General features: G+C 35.1%; 2 protein-coding genes and 1 pseudogene across 11 annotated transcripts; 2 read left to right on the top strand and 1 right to left on the bottom strand.

The window, feature by feature from the left end:
* Positions 1-885: 885 nt before the first annotated feature.
* Positions 886-4,237, top strand: LOC107957042 (pentatricopeptide repeat-containing protein CRP1, chloroplastic). 4 transcript variants are annotated; one of them, XM_041112549.1, is made up of 6 exons: positions 916-1,063; positions 1,221-2,474; positions 3,130-3,282; positions 3,435-3,506; positions 3,603-3,705; positions 3,812-4,237. In XM_041112549.1, coding segments are annotated over exons 2-6 (1,536 nt in total). In that variant the 5' UTR covers positions 916-1,063; positions 1,221-1,268; the 3' UTR covers positions 3,814-4,237. The 4 variants fall into 4 exon arrangements, 3 of the variants coding, with proteins under 3 accessions (XP_016747962.2, XP_040968483.1, XP_016747963.2); XM_016892474.2 differs by having other exon boundaries at positions 3,603-4,237; XR_001700347.2 differs by having other exon boundaries at positions 922-2,474; positions 3,443-3,506.
* A 721-nt stretch (positions 4,238-4,958) lies between these two features.
* LOC107957041 (uncharacterized) lies at positions 4,959-10,052 on the top strand. 7 transcript variants are annotated; one of them, XM_041112548.1, is made up of 14 exons: positions 4,959-5,266; positions 5,431-5,572; positions 5,712-5,857; positions 5,996-6,197; positions 6,472-6,710; positions 6,811-6,925; positions 7,046-7,190; positions 7,283-7,428; positions 7,571-7,728; positions 7,818-8,189; positions 8,266-8,321; positions 8,401-8,603; positions 8,687-9,331; positions 9,478-10,052. In XM_041112548.1, the coding sequence occupies exons 1-14, from the start codon at positions 5,042-5,044 to the stop codon at positions 9,483-9,485; spliced, it is 2,802 nt and encodes a 933-aa protein (XP_040968482.1). In that variant the 5' UTR covers positions 4,959-5,041; the 3' UTR covers positions 9,486-10,052. The 7 variants fall into 7 exon arrangements, with proteins under 7 accessions (XP_040968482.1, XP_016747956.2, XP_016747960.2 ...); XM_016892467.2 differs by having other exon boundaries at positions 4,960-5,266; positions 8,687-10,052; XM_016892470.2 differs by having other exon boundaries at positions 4,961-5,266; positions 5,712-5,848; positions 7,830-8,189; positions 8,687-10,052.
* Positions 10,053-19,953: 9,901 nt separating this feature from the next.
* On the bottom strand, positions 19,954-21,535 carry LOC107957039 (protein transport protein Sec61 subunit gamma-like; annotated as a pseudogene).
* Between the last annotated feature and the right edge of the window lie 3,409 nt (positions 21,536-24,944).

The raw sequence follows: 24,944 nt of genomic DNA, 5'->3' as shown, positions 1-24,944 counted from the left end.
ATTCATCACAAACCCGTGATCACGTTTACGTTTCATCTATCATGTAATGTCCATGAGAGGATATCATTTACCTATGTCTTGGGGTATGAATTTCGCTATTGTGAATAATGTTACATATGGGAAATGGTCTTTAAGCTATGTTTTAGTTTTCTCTACATGAAACTAATTGAATTTGGTTGTGAAGGAGGATGAAGGATAAACTTACCTTATCTCAAAAGTTTATCTTATCCTTAAGGATTTTTTTTTAAACTGATCAGTTTTCTTGACTTTGAAGAGATAAAGATTGGAGGACTGACATATGCTTGGTTCGTTACATCTTTGGAAGCTATATTTTCTTGTATTTACTGTTAAGCCATTGCTTGTATTTTGCACTCATTTTATAGGTGTTATTGGATAGATTAATAATTGATTGTAAATGAGGGAGTTTGGGAGAGTAATTGTAAAAAGTTCGAGATTATCTATTGGGATATAATTATTTATTTTATAAGGTTAAATTGAGCTTCAGTTAATAGGTTATTGGATGGATGTAATTTTAGTTTTTTTTTACAATAAAGGGTGGATGGATTTTTACATGAAAAAATTGTTTTATTTTATTAATATTCTTTTATTATTTTTACTTTGAGAATTAATTTTAGATTTTTGTAGTAAAAGAAAAAAAGGTTAAAATTTATAGGGAGTTACCTTGGTTTTTATAGTAAAAATTTTAATTTTTGCCGAAAAAAATCAAGTTTAAATAAAAAAAAATAACTTAAGTTTGATATTTGCGGCTAAATAACTTAATTAGATATAATTACCCATTCTTTTCTTTAAAAAAATTAATATCCCCTAACCCGAAATTAATGAGAGTGAACAAAATGAAATGGATTGATAGCCCAAAGTTGTTTTTGTTTCTTTAAAAGAATCCCGATCCACTCTAATCTCTCTTCACACGTGCCCCGCCAAACGAGCCTCGTTTTTTCCCTTGCTAACACACTATCCCACTCAGCTCAATTCTCTTCCTCTAGTGTCTGAGCTAAGCCCTCTGCTGCCTTCATGTTTCCTCCAAATCAGAAAATTAAACAAGGTACCTTTTTAAACCCGAACTTGACTTGAAGGTTTCTTGGGTCATATTATTTTGAGTTATTTGGTTTCTACCTCTGAATCACTATCATATTTCATTTTTTGTTACTCTGTCTCATTTCACACTCTCTTTCAACCGACTTCCGCAACCAATTCAATAGAGGGTGGTATAGATAACTCTATGAAACTCGGAAATTGAAGACATATGAATGAAGTTTACATGGGCATGTACGATGCGTCTTTCTTGGTTAGCTCCTCCTTTAACTCATGGTAGCTGTTCTTTAAACCGGAGCCACTTGAAACTTCTATGTTGTTCCAGGACGGATAACAATAATAACAGAGTAAAGCAAGTTGCTATTCCAGAATTCAACAAGAAAAACGCCATATGTAAGCACCCATTTGAATCTAACAGTGGAGAAGAGCTTTCCACTGAGTTGCACAACAAAACAATTCAAGAGTATTGCAAAATAGGGGATGTAGATAATGCTATGAAACTTGTTGCTCAATTGGAGGCTATGGGTTTCCATCCAAATTCTATTTCTTATGGTTTTTTAATTGATAGTTTGGGAAGTGTTGGTAGGACATTGGAAGCTGATGTCTTGTTTCAAGAAATGATGTATCTTGGATTTAAACCTAGGATAAGATTGTTTAATGCTTTGCTTAAAGGATTTTTGAAGAAAGGGTTGTTGGGTTTAGCTGTTAAGTTTTTGGTGGAAATGGATCGAATGGGTGTCTGTAAAAATCAGGAAACATATGAAATTCTTTTGGATTATTATGTTAGTGCTGGAAGGTTGGAAGACACATGGATGGTAGTTAATGAGATGAAGACAAATGGGATACAAATGAGTTCATTTGTGTATGGTAAGGTTATTCGTCTCTATAGGGACAACGGAATGTGGAAAAAAGCAATAGGCCTAGTGGAGGAGATTAGGGAGAAAGGGATATCTTTAGACAGACAGATTTATAATAGCATCATTGATACATTTGGAAAATATGGAGAGCTAGGTGAAGCTTTAGAAGTATTTGAGAAAATGAAACAAGAAAGTGTAGTGCCTGATATAACAACATGGAATTCTTTGATTAGGTGGCACTGCAAGGCTGGAGATCTCACTAAGGCTCTTCAGTTGTTTACTGAGATGCAGGAACAAGGATTATATCCTGACCCAAAGATCTTAATGAGCCTTATTAGCCGACTGGGAGAGCTTGGGAAGTGGGACGTAATAAAGAAAAACTTTGAGAACATGAAATGTAGAGGACGTCAAGAAGTTGGGGCTATTTACGCAATGTTGGTTGATATTTATGGACAATATGGAAGATTCCAGGATGCTGAGGACTTCATAACTGCTCTGAAGTCAGAAGGCTTCCTACCATCAGCTAGCATGTTCTGTGTTCTAGCAAATGCTTATGCTCAGCAGGTGTTGTATTCCCTTTCTGTCATTCCAGAATTTTCCATCATTCATTCTTTATTTCTTTTCAATATTTTATTTTCTGACTCCGATCTTTGATTTAGAAGAGATGACACTTTGTTTCTGTTGTATGCAATTCTGCACGCTGATTTTCTGTCGTACATAATTTTGAATTTTACACAGAAATTCATTCATTGAACCACTAAAAGCATATATATATATATATATATATAGAGAGAGAGAGAGAGAGAGAGAGACTTAAATGAAACATTCCACTGCTGTAGCAGTACCTCCCAGAACAACTTTGCAATTTCCATAGTGAGGCGTCTAGATCTTCTAGGTTCTTGGAGGATTAACTGGAAACTTCAGATCAGAAATAAGCCCTAAAGAGACTTTAGCTGCTTTAAGTTGGTGTGGTCTGAGAGTAACATTGGCTGCAAGGAAAACCAGAAGTAGGCTTGCAATTTGTCTTTTCTGCTAATTGATAATTGACAGCTGATAACTAACGTATTTCTGACTAAATAATATATATATATTATAAGGCATTTTGGGAACCATTGCTTTCAATTTCAATCTGTTGAATGCCAAATTCATTTGATAAAAAGGATGAAATCTCTGTTCTGCGTGCTGGTCTATAATTTCTTTTCTTTTTTTTGCTGTGCAGGGATTTTGTGAACAGACTGTTAAGGTTCTTCAACTCATGGAAGCAGAAGGCATTGAACTCAATATCATAATGCTGAATGTGTTGATAAATGCATTTGGTATAGCAGGGAGGCATGAGGAGGCATTATCTATTTACCAACATATAAGAGAAAGTGTGAGTCTTTATGTTTCACATGATGTTGAGTGGATTTCTAAATTCATTGTAGACGCTATTAACCAATTGTGCAGGACCCTTTGTTGCTTCCTTCAATTCATCTTTCCAGATACTTTTTTTCCACCTCTCCTAATTTTGTCTTCCTTTTGAAGGGTATTAGTCCTGATGTGGTTACTTATAGTACACTCATGAAAGCTTTTATTCGAGCCAAGAAGTTTGATAAGGTGCTAAGTGTAGTTGAAATCTCTTAAGCTTTTTGATTAGCTAAACATTTGTCACTGATGATAGTTGCTAATGCTTGCTTGTCTTTTGCTGGCTAGGTTCCTGAAATATACAAGGAAATGGAATCTTATGGATGCACTCCTGATAGAAAAGCTAGGCAAATGCTGCAAACTGCATTGATGGTACTTGAACGGAGACATTGTAAGTATTAGACCTGTGTTAGGTATATAATTGGTTTTAAAATTTGGCAATAACTAATAACCCAGATTTGTATCGGATTTGTCTCTTTACATTTTGATTGTTTCAGGAGTCTTAGACTGACGTTGCTAATACCTGGTGACCTGATATTATCTTCAATTTGCTGTGGCTTTTGCTAAGCTGACTAAATTTGTAAAGTGTATAGATTTGCTTCTCAGAATTGAAGACCTTGTTAATATTTCTTCTACTGGCATTGTTGCATGGGTTGGATTTGCAAAATCACAAATGCCACCCTCCCTGCTGCAACCGCCCCGAGATAAGCAACCCACATCAACATCCCCTTGAGGTCAAACAGCCTTCAAACTTATGAGTTGAGACATTGGGAGGAAATTTGAGAATCGTATGTTAGTGCTTCCATATCAATGGTAAAATTTCAGTATAAAACAATGATTTTCTTTCCTCCGAAGTTAAGAAATTTGCCTGTCTTTGACTACAGATTCAAAACTAGCCATTTAAACACAATTGGTTTTATTCACTTGGAGATCTTTTTACATTTATTGATTATTTAATACATATTGGACACATTTGTATCTGCTGCCTATGCGGATGAACTCATCTCGTCAGCCACATGGGAGTCTTCCTCCTGGCAGCGTTGCAGGTCTTGAGGACCTTTGTTCATTTGGATTCAATGTTGGATCAGTGATTCTGCTTTCTTTGTTGTATTCTTTGGATGGACATTTTTCAACAGAAATGTGCATCTTCTGTAACTGAGTTCAAACAATGGTATTCCTTTGTTTTTGCAAAAATTAAAAAATAAAAATAAAAAAATAAAATTCAATTGAATATTTACAAGTATTAATGAAAGAGATTTTCGAATTGAGGTCTGATCCATTGATAAAAAAAACCCCAAAAAAGTAACTTGGGAAATGTGAGGAATTTTAGTTGTCTGTATAAATGCCCACAAAAACTTTTATGTCAATGAGACTGTGAGGAGCAAATGTTGCAGTCTGCAATGGGGTCGACATGCATTAATTTCTTTTACCTATACAAGCATAAGAAATAACAAAGGCAAAAACTAGAACAAAAATACCAAATGCATTAAATTAAAGATAACCAACCCAAGCCAATGGTAGCTATATAGGAATGTGAACTTCTTTATATCAGCAGTAAATGAGGACTGACTACTATGGTTGAGGTGGTTGACCTGAGCTTTTCTCAACTTCTTCAAACTTAAATAACCATCAGAACTCAAATACATAAAAGCTGTTACTAAAGCTCTCAACAACTTGGGACCTGTCTTTATTTTTTTTCCTTCTTGTTGGTTGAATTATGAAAGTAAATGGCAATTCCTGAAATGGGGTTGTTCAAGTTTCTTAAACTGAGTTTCTTTGTTGCAGCAACGGTGGTTGGTGCACTCAACTTTACTGAGTCAGCTGTTTACATTCATTTCGATCAAACTCCCCCACCATGGTCAAGGTTCTCTTCCAGTATTTTTAGGTACTCATTTGAAAGGCCTGATGGTTCCAAGGCTTGCAGGAACAATAGTTGTTCTATTTATTGTGAGGTATCACTTCTCTGTCATTGTGTTTGATTTCAATCACTTAGAGATGGCTGAATCTTGTTGAGGTCCTCCATGGATACTTGGTTAAACAAAGCTAACATGAGCATAAGAAGGTTGTTTTCTAGAGAATTACTAAGATATTTAACTTCTTGTTTCTTGATGAGCAGTTGGATGGCCAGAGATTGAAATCATGCCATGTTGGTAACTTAGTACTGAAAAACTTAACTGCAGATCGTAAGCACAACTTCCTTCTCAACGTCACAACCCAAAATGGAGACAAAAACTCTTCAGCTTATTCATGGTTTATTGGTAGGTATATAGATTGCAGGCTTGACATTTATGATTCTGATAATGTAGTAATTTACATGGTTATGAACCATATTTTTACTCATGATTTAGACTATTCTTTATAGGGATCTAAGTTTGTGCCTGTTAATTATTATTTCAGATACAATCCCACCAACAGCTAAGATTTCAAGTGAACAGAATTACACCAATGCTGAAAAAATTACAGTTGACATCACATTCAGTGAAGCTTGCACTCGACATGGTGGCTTCAGTTGTCTGAACTCATCAAACTGTGATGTAAGTGAGGTGCTTTGCTCAAACCATGTTATTTTTTCGAATATAGGTTTGAGTTTTCTGAGCCATTAGTGTGTGCAATAAACAACATAAACTAGAACTTCAATGCGTTATATTCAGGCTTTAAATTGAGAACAATTCATTTTGTAGGTCATTATTGATGGTCCAGCTCATATCCAGCCAGCATCACTGAACACCATTGAACCTAACATTAAATACAGTTTCCTACTGGTTCTGCCCTTCAAAAGTATATATAGGCGTGTTGTGGTTACACTGGCTGATGAATTTTGTAAGGATAGGGCTGGTAACAATTTTACGAGAAGCAATACTTCCACCATTATCATTCACTTTGGTAAGAAATCAATCGACAACTTAGTGCATTGATGTTACAGACTTCATTAATTGGATTTAGGAGTGAGTGTTAGATATGGTTTTGTGTCTGACATGAGTATGCTCAATTTTTTTCCTAAGTTTTCCATATATTTGGAGGATCATAACCCATACCAATGTCTGAATATGTGTCAGCTACGGGTACTTCAAGGAAAAAGAAGAGCCTGGTAACATAGTTTACTGTACAAATCTGATTTTGAACCTTCTATTGTTCATATCTCCATAACTTGTCTTAGATAGAAGACCTGTGCTGGTTGATCTATGGTCATCTGTTCCATCATATGAATTGGAAATCAATGGGGTTCCTCGAACAGTTTTTGCAACTAATGCAACAGAGGATTTGGAGGTGTACGTGGATTTCAGCATTCCGGTCATAAATTCAACAGAGCAGATTCTAAATGCATTAGATGTGAATGTTGGTAGTCTAATACCAGTTAACCAGAGAACTCATGGAAACAGCAGATTTGCTTTTAAAGTAAGTAACCAAATTCAAATCATCATAAACTTTTCTTTGAAATAATAATCCCTGTGGATATAAGTTTACATCTCAACCAAAAGTTTCTGACATTTTGCAGCTCAAGAATATTGCATCAAAAACTGAAATAATCACAGTCAAACTACAAGCTAGCTTATTGATTGGCAGAACAGGCACTCCTGTTTCACCTGTTAACTCGCTTACATTCCTCTATGGTATGTTTTCTTCCATTGTTTGGCCTCCAGAAAGTGCCAGTGGCACTTTCAAAATGTTCTTAGCCTACACTCTCGTCCCTACTGCCTTTTTGAGAGCTAATTGATGAATTTTCCTCTAAGATTGCAAGAAGCCTGGGATTGGGTTAAGTACGAGTTCGGAAAATGTTACAAAGGACTCCAATATCAATATAATAGTTGAGTTCACAAAGCCAGTTTTTGGTTTCGGGGCCTCTGTGGTAGAAGTGAATGGAGGGAGACTCATAAGGCAGGTGCATATGAATATCCCAAGCATGCAGTACCTGAAGCAATCGTGTCATTCTAGTGATGCATCTTTAACATAATCTTTTGTTCATGTAGGTTTAAGGAACTTTCAAGAGCTCTTTACTCCTTTACTGTCATGGCAATAACTAATAATATGGTGTCAGTTTCTATTCCTGAAGGGAAAGTCAATGATATTTCAGGAAATATGAATGTGGCTTCTAATAGACTGGATATTGTTCAGTGTGAGAATAATAACTTCCCCTCCCCCCCTTCGTTTTCTTCAATTAAAAGAGTTTATTATAGTCCATGAATCACCTAGATATTGTTTTTCGGAATCTGCAAAACAACAGGTTAATATATGAACATATTCTTATATTTAAGCAGATTCAACACCTGCAATATCGACAGCTCTACACTCATTTGTGACTGCTGGAGTCTTAGCAACAACACTAGCTGCTGCAGCTCTTTCACTTGCCTCCACAAATCTAGGAGAAATTGCCAGAAATAATTATGTTGCTTCTGATCCATCAATGAATCTACATGTAAGCGATTTCAAAAAGCTTGATGGTGTCAACAAGCTAACAATTTTTGTGCCATCATATTTTAAGTTCAGAGTAATGGTTTGAAAAAGTTTTCATCACAGGGAATGATAGGACACCTGCAAGTTTTTGTCCTTTCCGACTGGCTATTGGCTGACCAGACCATTGAGTATTCTGAGACAACAAAAGGTCTCAGGTGGCTCATACCTCGACAGAAACTTCCATGGAAAAAGAATGGCAGTTCGCTTTGGCCCAACAATGTTTATTTAGATCTAGGGAGGTTCCTAAAGAGGCGAAGGAGAGCTTATCATGCAATTGGCTTAATTAACTGGTCCTACATGCCACAAAAGTTACTATTTCCAACTGAAATTGATCCAAAGTTCCATGGAAGGCACAACATAAGCAAAGAAAATACTCCTTTTGGGCTACCTCTAAGTTCAAATGAATATTTCACCTTTTTCTTGGTTGGTATTTTTCTGCATGGTATTAATATTATGCTTTTTAAATGAAAACTCCATATTACTTTCCATTGTTTTGCAGAGAGGAGAGCCATTATCTGCTGGAAATGTTGTCAAGAAATTGCAGAATTATAAAGGGTCAGATACAGATTTCAATTTCTAATTCTGTGATGAAAGATGACAAATTTTAAAACTGATGATGTAGTTTCTTTATCAGGTGGCAGGACATGGAGATGAACTTGTTCTGGCTTAGCATAGGAGTCGGTAGTTTGCTATTACTTCACTTTGTACTGTTAGTTTTCTTAAAATGGAGGATAGGTACAGCAGCTCAATGGATGCTTTCGGTTCCGAGATTCGAGCTCCTCCTTTTAATTCTCGCACTGCCCTGTATATCTCAGTCTGCTGCATTTGTAATAAGAGGTGAGAAATTATAACTATATGACATATGGTTTGAATAGATTATCTTGATGTTTCAAGGAACTAAACATATGTATGATTGATAGGTGGTACCATTGAAGGGATCATCACCGGAGCTTTGTTGCTAGTCATCCCTGCGGCATTCATTTTATCGGTGTGCCTTTTCCTTACAATTGCAGTCTTCACAGGCAGCTTTGCTCAGTACAAAGAGATGATATATGGCAATGCAGAGGAGCAATGGCATAAGAAACTATGGTTCTTTATTGTGGGAAGACCAGCTTATGGAAAGTGGTTTTATACGGATGGACTGCCTTCATTGTTCCTTTCTTGCTTTGGCATTCTGTTTGACGATCACAAGGGCCCTCCAATGTATGTTTTTGTTGACCAGAATGACACAAACACTGTGCCTAGGTGGGTTGGAAGTGGTCAAAATGGGATTGGAAGAATGAGGGCAGTCAGCTCAGATGACAGCCACGAAGAAATGAAGATCCCGTTGCCGATGAAGTTCTTAGGTTGTGCTAGATCTTCCTATATTGTTCTTGATCTTTTAAGAAGAGTTTGCTTGGGAGTGATTGCTGGGTCCTACTCAACACACAGATCAAGCCAAAGCCTTTGTGCATTGATGGTCACACTGGTGCAGTTCATATGCTTATTTACTCTCAAACCTCATATCAGGAGAGGAGTTTACATTGTGGAAAGCATTTCACTGTTGAGTGAGGCTAGCATCTTTGGTCTGTCCCTCAGTATGAATAAATCAAATTCAATTAGGGCAAAAACTTTGGGATTTCTAATGCTGGCCCTTCTTTTCCTTTCTTTTGTTTCTCAACTTGTAAATGAATGGTATGCACTGATAAATTTCATTCTGAATCTGTCCCAGCCACATAAGAGTTCTTTTAAACTTGGGTTGAAGGTTGCTGCCAAGGGTCTTCTGTTGCCTTTCCTCCCAAGGAAGCATTGGTCAAGAGTCATACCTGGTTCTTCACAAGCGAAATCAGTCTTAGTTCCAGTCCTTCCTCAATCCAGGGAAACTGAATTAGCAAGAAGCAATCAAAGGGAACCCCGTGTCGGCCAATTAAGTTCCATGACTGCAACAATAGTCCCTCTACTCAGTCCAAGTTCAGGTTCACCAATTGTTCAAGCTACAGGCACATCCGGAGAGACAACTCTCACCACGCAAAAGAATGATATGAAGAAACTAAGGCAGTTGGCAAAGGCAAGCTTCTCCGGGCAATCAAAGGATGAGGATACTAACGCCAGCTATAGATTTAGGTTAGAATCTTTCTCTCATGAAACTGTCTCAAATGATCCTCAAACCTCAACTTCTAATGTTATGAAGGGATGTATAAATTGTTGCTCAACATTGTCCCATGGCAAAGATCTTTTTGTTCTCTAGAACTGTTTTCGGCTACTGGTTTACTTTGATATATAATCTACTAATCTTGTATTTGGTCATATCGGCTAGCATAAACACTTTTTTGCACACTTTAATCTGAACTTATGTTGCTTAGACCCAAGATTTTCATGTACTTCATGTATTTGGAGAGTTTAGAAAATCATTTCCCAACCCCATCTTTTAAGTATGTTCCTAGCACAGGCTCTTAAGGAAAAACAAAGTCAGAGAAACACAGGTAGTATAAACTATTGTTGAAATATGTATATATTTTAAATTTATTTAGGTAGATAAATCTTATTTAGGTAGATAAGTTTTATTCATATTCTAGGAATATTTTTATTTTATCTTTTAGTAGTTTATTAGGACAAGAGAACTATTTTCTTTTATATTTTAGTAGTTTATTAGAATAAGGGAACTATTTTCCCAATTAGGATTAGGACTTTTTTCTCTATTTAAGTTCAATTCTTCAATTAATAATATAGAACAGTTTTATTAAAAGCTCTCTTGAAAACTTTCATGGTATCAGAGCTAGGTTAAAATCTCTAGTAATATCATGGTTAAAACAGCCTTCACTAGAGATAAGAAAAAACATTGGTGCGATCACTGCAAAAACTATTGGCACACTCGAGAAACGTGTTGGAAGCTCCATGGGAAATCGACAAATGGAAGGAAAAAGAGTGGCAATGGTCGTGGTTCACAATCAGGGGATAGCAGAGCTGTCCAAACAACTAATGGAAATTATAAGGGCTAAAGTTCTCTGGAAGGGTCTCCACTCACTAAGAAACAATTAGAGCATCTACACAAGTTTTTTCAATCACCACAATTTCGGATGAATTCTTCAATTCCTAACTCAGCCAATAATCTTTCTTCCTCTTTTGCCCAATCAGGTACTGATTTTTCTGTTTTTTCAGTGTCAAGCATTGTAAAACAAACACATGGATCGTTAATTCTGGAGTTAGTGATCACATGACTAGTAATCATTTTCTTTTTTCAACTTACACACCTTGCGCAAGAAACAAAAAGATCAAAGTAGCAGCTGGGTCCTTCTCGGCAATAGCCGGGAAAGGCACTGTTAAAATTTCATCTTCCTTGGTTTTGCATGATGTTTTACATGTGCCAAATCTAGCTTGTAATCTCATATCGGTCAGTAAATTATCCTAGTCCTCAAATTGTCATGTTATATTTGACTCCTCTATGTGTAAGTTTCTAGACATGGTCTCGGGGAGGATGATTGGCAATGCTAAAGAATTTGGTGGAATTTACTTTCTTGAAGACGACCATCTAAGTCAACCAACAACTACTTTATGTTTAAATTCTGTTTTTAATAAGGTTATGATTTGGCATTATAGGTTTGGACATCCTAATTTTTACTATTTAAGATATTTGTTACCTAATCTTTTTAAAAATAAAAGTCCTTTTTCATATCATTGTGAATTTTGTGAATTGACTAAACATCATCGGTCATTCTTTCCACCTCAAAAATATAAAGCCTCCAAACCTTTTTCGTTAATTCATAGTGATGTTTGGGGACCTTCAAGAGTCTCGACCTTTTCAGGAAAACATTGGTTTGTCACTTTTATTGTTGATCATACTCGACTTTGTTGGCTGTTTTTATTAAAGGATAAGTCTGAAGTTAAAAATGTGTTTCAGTCTTTTTATGCTATGGTGAAAACACAATTTGGTGTGAAAATTGAAGTATTTCGGGCTGACAATGGTGGGGAATTTTTTAGCGACCAATTAGGTGTTTTCTTAACCAAACATGGAATAGTCCACCAAAGTTCTTGTACAAATACACCATAACAAAATGGGATTGCAGAAAGAAAAAACTGACATCTTTTGGAAGTAACTAGAGCCTTGATGTTCACTAGTCAAGTACCACGTTATCTTTGAGGCGAAACCTTGTTAACAGCTACATATCTTAACTCTAAACTATAGAACTCTTTTTAGTCTCTTTAAAGATAATTTTCCTAACTCTAAATTGATCACAAATTTATCCCTCCGAGTTTTTGGGTGTAGTGTTTTTGTTCATTTTCACAACTAAGGTAGACTAGATCCTAGAGCAAAAAAATGTCTTTGTAGGTTATGCTTCTACTAAAAAGGGTTACAAATGTTATAATCCAATTGATAGGAAGATTATTATTACCATGGATGTCACATTTGTTGAAACACAATCTTATTTTGATTCTAATCTTCAGGGAGGGAATTATACTAAGGAAGATTCTATAATTGATCAAGAAAAGATTAGGAATATACAACATAGGGAGTCTAATAATGGGGAAGGCGAATTTATAATTAACACAGAAATTAATGATGTTAATGTTAATGAAAAGGAGGATGAAAGTGTAGAGTCTAATCATGAGAATAAAAAACAAACAAAGGAGTTAATTGTTTATTCAAGAAGAAATCGAAATCAAGAAAGTGGAATCCACCAGATTCATCACCAAAAATCTGACCCGCAAGATCCTGTCAAAAGCCCAGGTAAAACTCATAATCCAGTCAATGAATTTTCTGATTTAGATATTCCAATTGCCAAAAAAAAAAGGTGTTAGAAATATTGTCAAATATCCCATGTCTAATTTTGTATCCTATAAAGCCTTGTCTTCGACATTCTCAAACTTTGTTTCGTGTCTCGATACTGTACAAATACCCAAAAATGCGAAAGATGCTTTACAGGTTCCTGAGTGGAAGGAGGCTATTTCAGAGGAGATGCGCTATTGAAAAAACAGGTACATGGAAAACAATGGAATTACCTGTAGGGAAAAAACAGTGGGCTGTAAATGGGTGTTCACAACCAAATTCAAACTAGATGGATCTTTAGATAGATACAAAGCCCGGTTGGTGGCTAAAGGGTACACTCAAACATACGGGATAGATTATCTTGAAACGTTTGCTCTAGTGACCAAATTAAATTCCGTTAGAGTTCTTTTATTAATTGCTGTTAATCTTGATTGGTCTTTACAGCAGTTAGATGTGAAGAATGCTTTCCTAAATGGAAAACTTGAAGAATAAGTTTACATGGATCCTCCTCCAGGTTTTGAAGAAAAATTTGGAACTCGAGTATGTAAACTCAAGAAATTTTTGTATGGTTTGAAGCAATCTCCTTAAGCTTGGTTTGACCGATTCACTCAATTTGTTAAAAAATAAGGTTACTCACAAGGGCAAGCTGATCACACAATGTTCTATCGACATTCACAAAAAGGTAGAATAGCAGTTATTATAGTTTATGTCGATGATATCATTCTTACAGGAGATGATGTGGATGAAATAAGGCGTCTCAAGGAGCATCTAGCATTGCAGTTTGAGATTAAAGACTTGGGTCCTTTGAAATACTTTCTTGGAATGGAAGTTGCTCGATCAAAGAAGGGTCTTGTGGTCTCTCAGAAAAAATATGTGATTGATCTTTTAAAAGAGGCTGGGATGAGTGGTTGCCGCCCAGTTGACACACCAATTGATCCAAATGTAAAATTTAGAAATAAAGAAGGTCGATTAGTTGATAAAGGGCAGTACCAAAGATTAGTTGGTAAGTTAATTTACTTATCACATACAAGGCCAGACATAGCTTTTGCAGTGAGCTTAGTGAGTCAATTTATGCACTCCCTAATGGAAGAACATGAAGAAGCAGTGTTTCGAATTCTAAAATACTTGAAGAGTTCACCGGGAAAGGGCTTATTCTTCAAGAAATCCAAACAAAGAGGAATTGAAGCTTATACAGATGCAGATTGGACAGGCTCAATAACAGATAGAAGATCTACATCAGGATACTGTACATTTGTTTGGGGAAACCTTGTGACTTGGCGAAGCAAAAAACAAAGTGTTGTAGCAAGAAGTAGTGCAGAGGCTGAATTTAGATCAATAGCTCAAGGAATTTGTGAAATGATATGGTTAAAAAGAATTATGGAAGAACTGAGGAAACCAATAACTTCACCAATGAAGTTGTACTGTGATAGCAAAGCTGCCATTAGTATTGCTCACAACCCAGTCCAACATGAAAGAACTAAACATGTTGAGATTGATAGACACTTTATCAAGGAGAAGACTGAAGAAGGCCAAGTGTGCATGTCGTTTGTTCCTTCAAAACAACAGATTGCTGACATACTCACCAAAGGACTTTCTAAGACAAACTTTGATTTTCTTGTAAGCAAGTTGGGCATGATTGATATATATGCACCAACTTGAGGGAGGGTGTTGAAATATGTATATATTTTAAATTTATTTAGGTAGATAAGTTTTATTCATATTCTAGGAATATTTTTATTTTATCTTTTAGTAGTTTATTAGGACAAGGAAACTATTTTCTTTTATATTTTAGTAGTTTATTAGAACAATGGAATTATTTTCCCAATTAGGATTAGGACTCTTTTCTCTATTTAAGTTCAATTCTTCAATTAATAATATAGAACAGTTTTATTAAAAGCTCTCTTGAAAACTTTCAACTATTGCCTTAACACGTTTGGTCGGAGGGAATGTCTATTCCGTTATTCTTTAATGAACAGTAAAACACTGGTTTGGTTAATTGAATAATCCATTCCATGGAATGCCATTCCTTGTTTATTCAGCAAGTTTGCTGAATCCATATCGGTGGTCAAAGGTCGTTGTAGACAATTTAGCAACGCAAGTAATAGTGATTTTTTTATTCTCAATTATGTCCATCCTTTCTTTTACTCTTCTTCTTTATCAATTTTATTAGTAAAATTATTTAATTTAATTAGCATTTATTTTATTTAAATATATTTTTACAATGGTTAATATAATTTTATTAGAAATTTATTTAATTTAATTTAAAATATATTTTTCAAAATACTTTTATTATATATATTAATGTTAGAATTAAGTGACTCGAATCCTTATTTAAATAAAATACAGTGGTAAAATAAAATAAAAGAAGAATTCATATAGAATTATACTTCTTTTATTTTATTTTAGAATAAGGTTTTTTAAATCTTATTAAATTCTATCTATTTGATATTGATTAGAATAAGGTGTTTCAGTCTTAGTAGAATATGGTTTTACAAGCCTATAAATAGACATATTCTATTCCTCTTGTATTTTTAATTCGAATTCGACATAGTGAATTTTCTTCTCCTCTGCCTGTGGTTTTTTCCCGAAAGGGTTTCCACGTAAAAATTTGTGTGTTTCTTTATTTTATTTTTTATTTTATTTTATTTTTCACAAATTAGTATCCGAGCTTCTGGGTTGTTCATCTCAATCATAGTAATGGTGTCTTTGAAGTATGAAATTCCGCTGTTGGATCGCAACATCAGATTTGCATTGTGGCAGATGAAGATGCAAGCAGTTCTTGCGCAGATGAATTTGGAGGATGCCCTGCTAGGGATAGATAAGATGCCTTCGATATTAACAGATGAAGAGAAGAAGCGTAAGGACCGAAAGGCGTTAACACATTACATCTGCATTTGTCCAACGAAATTTTACAGGATGTGATGAAAGAGAAGACTGTCGCTGTATTATAGAAGAGGCTAAAACAAATATGTATGTCAAAAACTCTAACAAGCAAGTTGCATATGAAGCAGTGTCTTTATGCTCATCGTTTGGAGGAAGGTGCGTCTGTACACGAACACTTAACAGTGTTTAAAGAAATTCTCTCAAACTTGGAGGCCATGGAGGTTCAGTATGATAAGGAAGATCTAGGGTTGATTCTACTTTGTTCGTTGCCCCCGTCTTATTCAACCTTTAGAGACACGATTTTATATAGCCGCGAGTCTTTCACAGTTGATGAGGTTTATGATTCTTTAACCTCGTATGATAAGATGAAGCATCTTGTGGTTAAACCCGACTCTTAGGGAGAGGGTCTCATTGTTCGTGGGAGACAAGATCAGAATGCTGATGATGATCGTGGTAGGACACAAGAACGGAATCCTCGTGGTAAATCTAAGGGTAGATCGAAGTCTTCAAATAGAGGTAAAACTTGTAACTTCTTCAAGAAGAAAGGGCACATTAAATCGGAGTGCTATAAGCTACAAAATGAGATTAAAAGGGAGGCTGCGAATCAAAAGGGAAAACAATTAGAAAATTCTGGTGAAGCTGATGTTGTAGAAGACTACAGCGATGGTGAACTTCTAGTCACTTCTGTCAATGATTCTAAAGTAAGAGAGGAGTGGATACTTGATTCCGGCTGCACCTTCCACATGAGTCCTAATCGGGATTGGTTTACAATTTACAAAACAGTGTCTGAAGGTGTTGTTTTGATGGGAAATAATGCTTCGTGTAAAATCGCAGGTGTTAAAACAATTAAAGTTAAGATGTTTGATGGAGTTGTCAGAACACTTAGTGATGTATGGCATGTTCCAAAATTGAAAAGACATTTAATTTCGTTGAGTACTCTTAATTCAAAAGGGTATAGATACAAAGCTGAAAGTGGAGTTTTAAAGATTTCCAAAGGGTCCCTTGTTGTGATGAAAGGGCAGAGAAAGATTGCCAAGTTATATGTTTTGCAGGGTTCTACTGTTACTGGTGATGCAGCTGTCGCTTCCTTTTCATTGTCAAACGATGATATTACTAAACTTTGGCATATACGCCTAGGGCATATGAGTGAGAACGGCATGGTAGAATTGAGCAAAAGAGGACTTCTTGATGGGCAAGGAATTTGCAAACTGAATTTCTGTGAGCACTATGTTTTTGGGAAGCAACAGAGAGTTGGATTCACTAGAGGAATCCATAACACGAAGGGAACATTGGAGTATATTCATTCTGATCTGTGGGGGCCATCCAGAGTGCCTTCGAGAGGTGGAGCTAATTATATGCTAACCTTTATTGATGATTTTTCTAGAAAGGTTTGGGCATTCTTCCTGAAGTAGAAAAGCGATGTGTTTTCCGCATTTAAGTCTTAGAAAATTATGATTGAAAAACAGACGGGAAAACAGATAAAATACCTCCGCACAGATAATGGCTTAGAGTTCTGTTCTGATGAGTTTAATAGATTGTGCAAGTCAGAAGGGATCATGAGACACTTGACAATTCGTCATACTCCACAACAAAACGGCGTTGCAGAACGAATAAACAGAACGATCATGGAGAAGGTTCGATGTATGTTGTCAAATGCCAACTTACAGAAGTCATTTTGGGTAGAAGCAGCCTCTACTGCATATTTTTTGATCAACCGATCTTCATCCGTTGCCATTGAGAAAAAGATTCCACAAGAGGTATGGTCTGGTGATCTTGCTAATTATTCTGATTTAAAGATTTTTGGGTGTCCTGCGTATGCTCATGTTGATAATGGAAAATTGGAGCCGAGATCCATTAAATGCATTTTTCTTAGTTATAAAGCTGGTGTAAAAAGGTATAAGTTATGGTGTCCTGAAAATAGAAAAGTTGTGATTAGCAGAGATGTTATTTTTGATGAAACTCCTATGCTACCTAACTTATCTCTTAAAGACTCTTCCAATAAAGAAAATCAAAATCAGGTGGAGTATCAGATTAATACAGAGTCAACTCCTCAAGCCAGAACAAAAATTGAGAATAGAGTTGCTTCTTCACCATAATACTCTATCGCCAAAAACAGAACTAGAAGAGAAATTAAACCTCCAAAAAAGTATGCCGAGACTGATCTAGTTGCTTATGCTTTAAATGTGGCTGAAGATATAGATGCAAATCAAGAGCCATCTAATTATTCTGAGGCGGTTAGCTGTGAAGACTCAGAAAAGTGGATGTTTGCTATGCAAGAAGAGATGGAATCACTCCACAAAAACAGAACATGGGACCTTATGAAACTTCCTAAAGGTAAAAAGGCTGTTCGTTGTAAATGGGTGTTTAAAAAGAAATAAGGGACTCTAAGAGTTGAAGAACCCAGATATAAAGCAAGGTTTGTTACAAAGGGTTAAAGTCAAATTCCAAGAGTGGACTTCACAGATGTGTTCTTTCCAGTTGTTAAGCATAGTTCGATTCGAGCTTTGCTTGGCATTGTGGCCATACATGATTTAGAGCTTGAGCAGTTAGATGTAAAAACTGCATTTTTGCATAAAGAACTTGAGAAGGATATTTACATGCAACAACCAGAAGGTTTTACAGTCTCAGAAAAAGAAGACTATGTTTGCTTGTTGAAAAAGTCCCTTTACGGCTTGAAACAGTCACCAAGACAGTGGTACAAGAGGTTTGATTCATTTATGACTTCTCATGATTTCAAAAGAAATAGCTTTGACAGTTGTGTTTACTTTAAGAAAAGCAATAGTGGTTCTTTTATGTATCTACTCCTTTATGTTGATGACATGTTGATACCAGGAAAAGATAAAGGAGAGATAAGAAAGGTCAAAGCCCAACTAAGTGAAGAATTTGAGATGAAAGATTTGGGACCAGCAAAGAAGATACTTGGTATGGAAATTCTCAGAGATAGAAAAGCAAGTAAATTGTACCTAAGTCAGAAGGGGTACATTGAGAAAGTTCTCTACAAGTTCAATATGAAGAGTGTTAAGCCTGTTAGTACTCCTTTAGCAGCTCATTTTAGACTTTCATCGGCTTTGTCTCCACAATCAGATGATGAGATTGAGTACATGTCACATGTTCCATACTTTAGTGCAGTGGGATCTCTCATGTATGCTATGGTTTGTTCACGTCCAGATCTATCATATGCAGTCAGTGCAGTTAGCAGATACATGGTGAATCCCGATAAAGAACACTGGAAAGCAGTTCAGTGGATTCTAAGATACTTACGAGGTACTACTGATGTTTGCTTACAGTTTAGAAGAACTAGAGATAGAGTCATTGGGTATGTTGATGCTGATTTTGCTGGAGACTTTTATAAAAGAAGATCTCTCACAGGTTATATCTTTACAATCGGAGGTTGTGCAATTAGTTGGAAAGCCACTTTCCAAACTACAGTCGCTTTGTCTACCACTGAAGCTGAGTACATGGCGATTACTGAGGCTTGCAAAGAAGCTATTTGGTTGAAGGGACTCTTTAGTAAACTCAATGAAGACCTTCAAATTAGCACAATATTCTGTGACAATCAGAGTGCCATCTTTCTTACAAAAGATCAAATGTTTCATGAGAAAACAAAACACATTGATGTTCAGTATCATTTTGTTCGTGATATTATTGCTCGTGGTGATATTGTTGTGAGCAAAATTAGTACTCATGAAAATCCTGCAGATATGATGACTAAGTCACTTCCTATAACCAAGTTTGAGCATTGCTTAGACTTGGTTAGTGTTCATTGTTGAAGTTAAACCCTTAAGGGGTTTTATGGAAGAGGTGGAGAACTTGTTCATTGAGAGTTCGCAATGAAGAACTTGTTCATTGAGAATTCGTGTCAAGGTGGAGATTGTTAGAATTAAGTGACTCGAATTCTTATTTAAATAAAATACAGTGAAATAAAAGAAGAATCCATATAGAATTACACTTCTTTTATTTTATTTTAGAATAAGATTTTTTAAACCTTATTAAATTCTATCTATTTGATATTGATTAGAATAAGGTGTTTCAGTTTTACTAGAATATGGCTTTACAAGCCTATAAATAGACATAGTCTGTTCCTCTTGTATTTTTAATTCGAATTCGACATAGTGAATTTTCTTCTTCTCTGCCCGTGATTTTTTCCCAAAAGAGTTTCCACGTAAAAATTTGTGTTATTTTACTTTATTTTATTTTTCACAATTAATAATATAAATAAAATATTTTTATTTTTATTTTTAAGGGTAATGTTGTCACCTTATTCGATTCAACCAACTATGTAATATTTGAGCCCTATTCCATTCCATTACATCCCTATGTTGAAATGTTCATGATGTTTCGTTAAATGCTAGTCTTAATCCAACAGCTATTATGACTTCAACTCAAAACAGCGGCATCGATGTTGCTAATATCATGGGATAAAGGTCTTCACTGCAACTTAATATCAGGAGAAAAAAATCCAGTTTAAAGTAAACCGCAGATTTGACCACTCAATATACGATATCGGGCTCAGACATGCACGTTGGAAGGAATTATTGGCAAGAAAAATGAGTCAGTCTCTTGAGTTTTACGGATATTTCATTGGATTATATCATCAAGTACACTGTTAGCCTGAACATAAAATTCATTTAGACCAAAACTCACTTGGTTCAACAAGATTCTATTACAACAAAACCGAATATAAGACAACCCAAGGCTTAAATTAAAACTAGTTCAAAAACTCACATGATATAGCTCTCAATCTAAAAACATACAGTTCTTTCTTTTATCTCAGTGTTGAAAATTTCTACCGGCTCCTGTCCTTCCTGTGAGTCTGTAAACATGAAGCAAGGCTGCAATTTGAGCATAAGATGGCCTAAGCATGATCCTCAAAATCTATCAAATTCAAGCACAAATGGAGCATAGCAAACATGTATCAAACCACAAAAATAATATATGAAGATGTTTGTGATGTGTATTTTCAAATAGTTTTACCAAAACTAGGGAAATGAATGCATGTAGCAGTCTGTTGAATTTCCATTATCCAGTTTATCTTTTGATGGCTGCCAACCAGCCATAGGATTGGAGATCGACTTTATCCAACATGCTCAACACCTAATTGCACATAATCCATTTACTTGATATGTAATGGATCATTAATCCTATATCTATGACCCTGAACAGCATGAGCAAATATGATCTAAGATACTGCTCACCCTCTATGCTTTCTCCCCTTCTTTTAACTAAAAAGTGAGCTTCAAGTAGTTTATTGCTCATTAATAATAGCAAACTAGTGCTTAACCACTAGACAATATAATTTTGGACCGATATGAAAACACGACACAGTCATGGCATGTTCAGTAAATACAAAAATTATGTAACAAATATCATGTTTAATACAAATATCGTAACAGTGTTTAGGATTTTAAGATATTCGGTAATGGTCTCTAGGAAAGTTTTTAACAAAATCACCATACAAAGAAAAAAATTCCACTCAATGTTTGATTATTAACCAATAGTTTCAATCTAATCTCTATAAGGACCCTGATATGCGGAGAAAAGATTCATCAAGAAAATATTAACTACGATTAATCCAAAAAATTCAAGTTCTTGGCTTTCCCCAACAAAAAATCAAATTACAGACAAAATTTATTTCCCTAGAGCATTCAACAACCAGATTTAAAAATAAAAAATAAAAAATTAGAGCTTTGGGTTTTCGTAACTTTAATTTTTAAAACAATTAGAATAAATTCAGATCAATGTCACATCAGTTACAGATCCTTAACAAACAATGCAATAAACCACAAAGTAACATGAAAACAAACTAGAAATGGAAAAGAATTGAACCTTACCTAACTGGATCCAACAATAATGTTGTTAATAGGGATAAAGATGAGCTTGACGAAAAAACCTACGAATCCCATAACCACGAATCCGATAGCTGTACGGACCGCTACTTTCGTAAATTCTGAAATTTAAGAGAAAAAAAAGGTTCTTTTAATCGGAATACTGATCGATCAAATAGCAAAAAGAAAAGAAAGAAAAAAGGGAAAAGGAGAAATGAGTAACCTTTACGATCGGGCTTGTGGCATCTCTTGACAAGACGAACACTGTCCTTAGCGAACTCTCTTAGCGGATCAAAAACTTAGTCAATTGCATCCATTTTTAGTTTTTTCTCCTAGTTTTGAAGGTAGAGTTTGATTTTTGTTTTCCCTTCAACTCTGTAAACCTGGTTGTCGATATACTTGATATAATAATTGTTATATTATTTAAAATTATATAATAATTACATTTCAGTTAGTAAACTTTCCAAAATTATATAATAATTATTAATGTTATCAAATTGTTTCATTTTTATTAGTCGGATGTTAACTTTGATTATTAAACCTTAATTTAAAAGGTTAATAGTTAATTTAGTCCTTGAGCTATAGTTAAAAAAATTCTCATTTTAATATTTTTTCAATTATTGTTAAGAAAATTTTAAAAATATCAAAATGATTTTTTAACTATAACTTATGAACCAAATTAACTATTAACCTTTTGAATTAAGATGCGATGTTACTTTTTTTAATGTAAGTTAACAATTGAGTGACAAAAAATATAATAATTTGATAACGTTAATTTTCCTTTGGATCACCAATTAACATCAGTGTAATGGAATATTAAGAAATAATGCTGTTTTATTAAAGTTTTTGGATGTTTGGAGCACTAATGGTGAGGCATGTTTGGAAAACCTTACCTCACCGAAGCTCCAATGAAAAAAAAAGAGACCCTACTCTGTTTTTTTTACAATTTTAATCTTTTATTTAATGTATGTTTGTATTGTTGCTTTTTTTATTATTATATAAAAATAGTAGTTATATATATTACCATTATAAAATTAATATTAATTAATTAAAAATAAACATTTTAATAAACATATTTTATTAAATGAATTTATAAATTCACATATTTTTAATAATTTCGTAAAAGCAAAAGAATTTTAAAAACTTCTATTATATATAATTTTTAATCTAATGTCCTTAATAGTCATTTTTTATTCTTACCTTATCACTACAGTTGCGTTTAAATCTAAACACATACCTCACCGTTGTTTCTAATCTCACTACTACAGTAATTAATCTCACTGCCACTGCTATTTTTAACCTTACCAGAGGTAAACACACTGCCCATCCAAACTAAGCCTTGTAACTATTATGTAACTTTTGAAAGGTGTGTGATCGAAATGTAATTTTAAACAAAGTTTATGAACAATAAATGTAATTTACCCTATAATTAAACTACTCTTTTTGAACCCAAATGCTCCGATATGTTGATGTCAATGGACAATTTGGCCCTCATGTAGTCACCATATTTATTTATTTAATTCATATCCGTTTATAATATATGCCCAAGTTCGTGACTTCCTCAAAAAATGTTATATTTAATGTTTGAACTATCTCCCGTTAAACGTGTAATATGTTTAACTATTACACTTAACACTTGTTGGTTTCATATGCCTTTATTCTTCTTTCTTATGAATCATTTGGAGAAAAACTGAAAATTTATGCTTCTCCATGAGATCACATTAATTTCAATTAGATTTCTTGAAGGAATTTTGAGTTTGACAAGTATTATTCGCTAACAACAGTCCACAAATTTCTTAAATATATATTTTTTTGTTGTTTTTATTTGATTAATCATTTTGTTGAGTATTTCAGAGTGTGTGTCCTTTAAATAGGTTAAACTGTGTATTTATATGATATAGTTATTGTTCATGGATGTGATATTATAGGTAGGTTCCCATGCATGTCAACACGTACCCTACTATAAGATTAACACATGTTTTGTAGATGTGTGTTCACCTACATGGTAGCGCGACCTCACATTATGCGGTCTCATAGAAGGGTACGAGCACTTCACATGTGAACCCAAAGTGCGAACTACGTAGAGAATGGGTCGGGACCCAATTGGGTAATCGAGTAGTGGGTTTGTAATAGTGAATATCATAACAATTTGTCCCCTGCCTGGTTCTAAGAAGAGTTATAAAGTGACTTTTCTTAGACTTGATTTCGCGAGATGAGAGGTCACATAAGGAGAAGCTTATTACATACGCTTTGTACTATAACTTGTCACGTACACTTCACCACGCCTTAAAGAGTGATATAGTTGTACACAATTGATTGTGACCTTATTCTTGAATATATGAATCGTTAAAGTGTAAAACTTTTTTAAAATGAGGTTACTTAAGCCCTAAAAATTAAACCCTTTGAATTCGAGATTTTGAAGAAGGACTCGTTGTTAAGAAGCACAAATTTAGAGGTAATTTTCTTAAAATTCCCATCATTCTTGTGATTTTTTATAGGTTTATTAGAACTCAATGGCTAGGATGAGAGGAAGCAGGCATCTCTTTACAACGCCATGAAAGTGAGTACTCTGATGGAGGAAAAAACTTATGTTTGCATCACTAACGAGGAAGAAATGAGGAGGAAGAAATGAGTCGTATTTTGGCTACTCGGGGAATTAAACTACCCAATTTCACTTACGCTTTCTCAATCATTGAATGATCAAACCAATTAAGTACCACCATCTATGGAAGTTTCCTACTTCCACTGCTCGTGATAGAAGCAAGTTTCCATTTACCACTCCACCCCTTCTTCTGTCATATTATCGAGGAATACATGATAGGAATTTGTACCAACTAAAAGCGTGCAATCGAAGAGGTTCAGTGGGTTTGTTTTGTTTCTCTCCTTGTGAAAATGTAGAATCAATCATCTCGAACTAGCCTTCGAACCTTCGCCTAAACCTTTGCAAGTCCATACGAGTTAAGTACAAGCTTAAAGCTGGTTTTGATTTTCCAACTGAATGGTCGATACCTAGTAAGGGTATGTTCTTGAAAAGCCGAAATATTATGTTTGAAGTGGGTGGGGTCAGTATTCCAGACTTCGCAAGGTTCGCATTGTAAAACCCCTAACCCGTATCCGTCGCCGAAACAGGGTTTGGAGCATTACTGAAGTTTATAGATCAATTATAGAAAAATTCATATCATTTACTATTCATACCCGAAATCAACCATATTATCCCTTAAATAGAACCTCAAGGCCCAATTCAAATATTAGAATCAAGTCGGGACTAAGCCGGGAACTCAGAAATTTTTTTGCAAAATTCCAAAAATTTTCTTATAAATAGGAGTCACAAGCCCGTGTGGCTCACATGGCCATGTGACATGCCCATGTCTTAGGCTGTGTGGGCATTCGATGTGAGGCACAAGGTCGTGTCCTAGCTCATGTCCTTACCCATGCAACTTCCTGACTTATGCCACATGGCATACTACACGCCCGTGTGCTAGGCCGGGTAGTCAATTTAATTTTCACAAATTTGGTGCAGGTTTCACATGGCCAAGACACACGCCCGTGTTCTGGGCCGTGTAATAGATACGACTAAGACACACGCCCATGTCTCCGCCCGTGTGCCAAATTCTGAGCATTCTGTTTCTAAACTTCAGGATGCAGGGGACACACGGTCAAACCACACACCCATGTGCATGGTCGTGTGTCACACACGACTGAGACACAAGCCCGTGTGGACGAAAA

This window comes from Gossypium hirsutum, chromosome A05, assembly GCF_007990345.1.
Source record: "Gossypium hirsutum isolate 1008001.06 chromosome A05, Gossypium_hirsutum_v2.1, whole genome shotgun sequence".
Classification (NCBI taxonomy): domain Eukaryota; kingdom Viridiplantae; phylum Streptophyta; class Magnoliopsida; order Malvales; family Malvaceae; genus Gossypium; species Gossypium hirsutum.
This window is presented reverse-complemented; position numbering and strand designations above follow the sequence as displayed.

What these genes read in the sequence shown, in the direction of transcription:
- LOC107957042 (XM_016892473.2), top strand. Translation starts at nt 1,269, where the DNA reads ATGAAGTTTACATGGGCATGTACGATGCGTCTTTCTTGGTTAGCTCCT. An exon ending in ACCAACATATAAGAGAAAGT is followed by an intron (nt 3,283 to 3,434) that starts GTGAGTCTTTAT and finishes TTCCTTTTGAAG; the next exon opens with GGTATTAGTCCTGATGTGGT. An exon ending in GAGCCAAGAAGTTTGATAAG is followed by an intron (nt 3,507 to 3,602) that starts GTGCTAAGTGTA and finishes TTTGCTGGCTAG; the next exon opens with GTTCCTGAAATATACAAGGA.
- LOC107957041 (XM_016892467.2), top strand. Translation starts at nt 5,042, where the DNA reads ATGGCAATTCCTGAAATGGGGTTGTTCAAGTTTCTTAAACTGAGTTTC. An exon ending in CAAACTGTGATGTAAGTGAG is followed by an intron (nt 5,858 to 5,995) that starts GTGCTTTGCTCA and finishes TTCATTTTGTAG; the next exon opens with GTCATTATTGATGGTCCAGC. An exon ending in AATGGAGGGAGACTCATAAG is followed by an intron (nt 7,191 to 7,282) that starts GCAGGTGCATAT and finishes TTGTTCATGTAG; the next exon opens with GTTTAAGGAACTTTCAAGAG.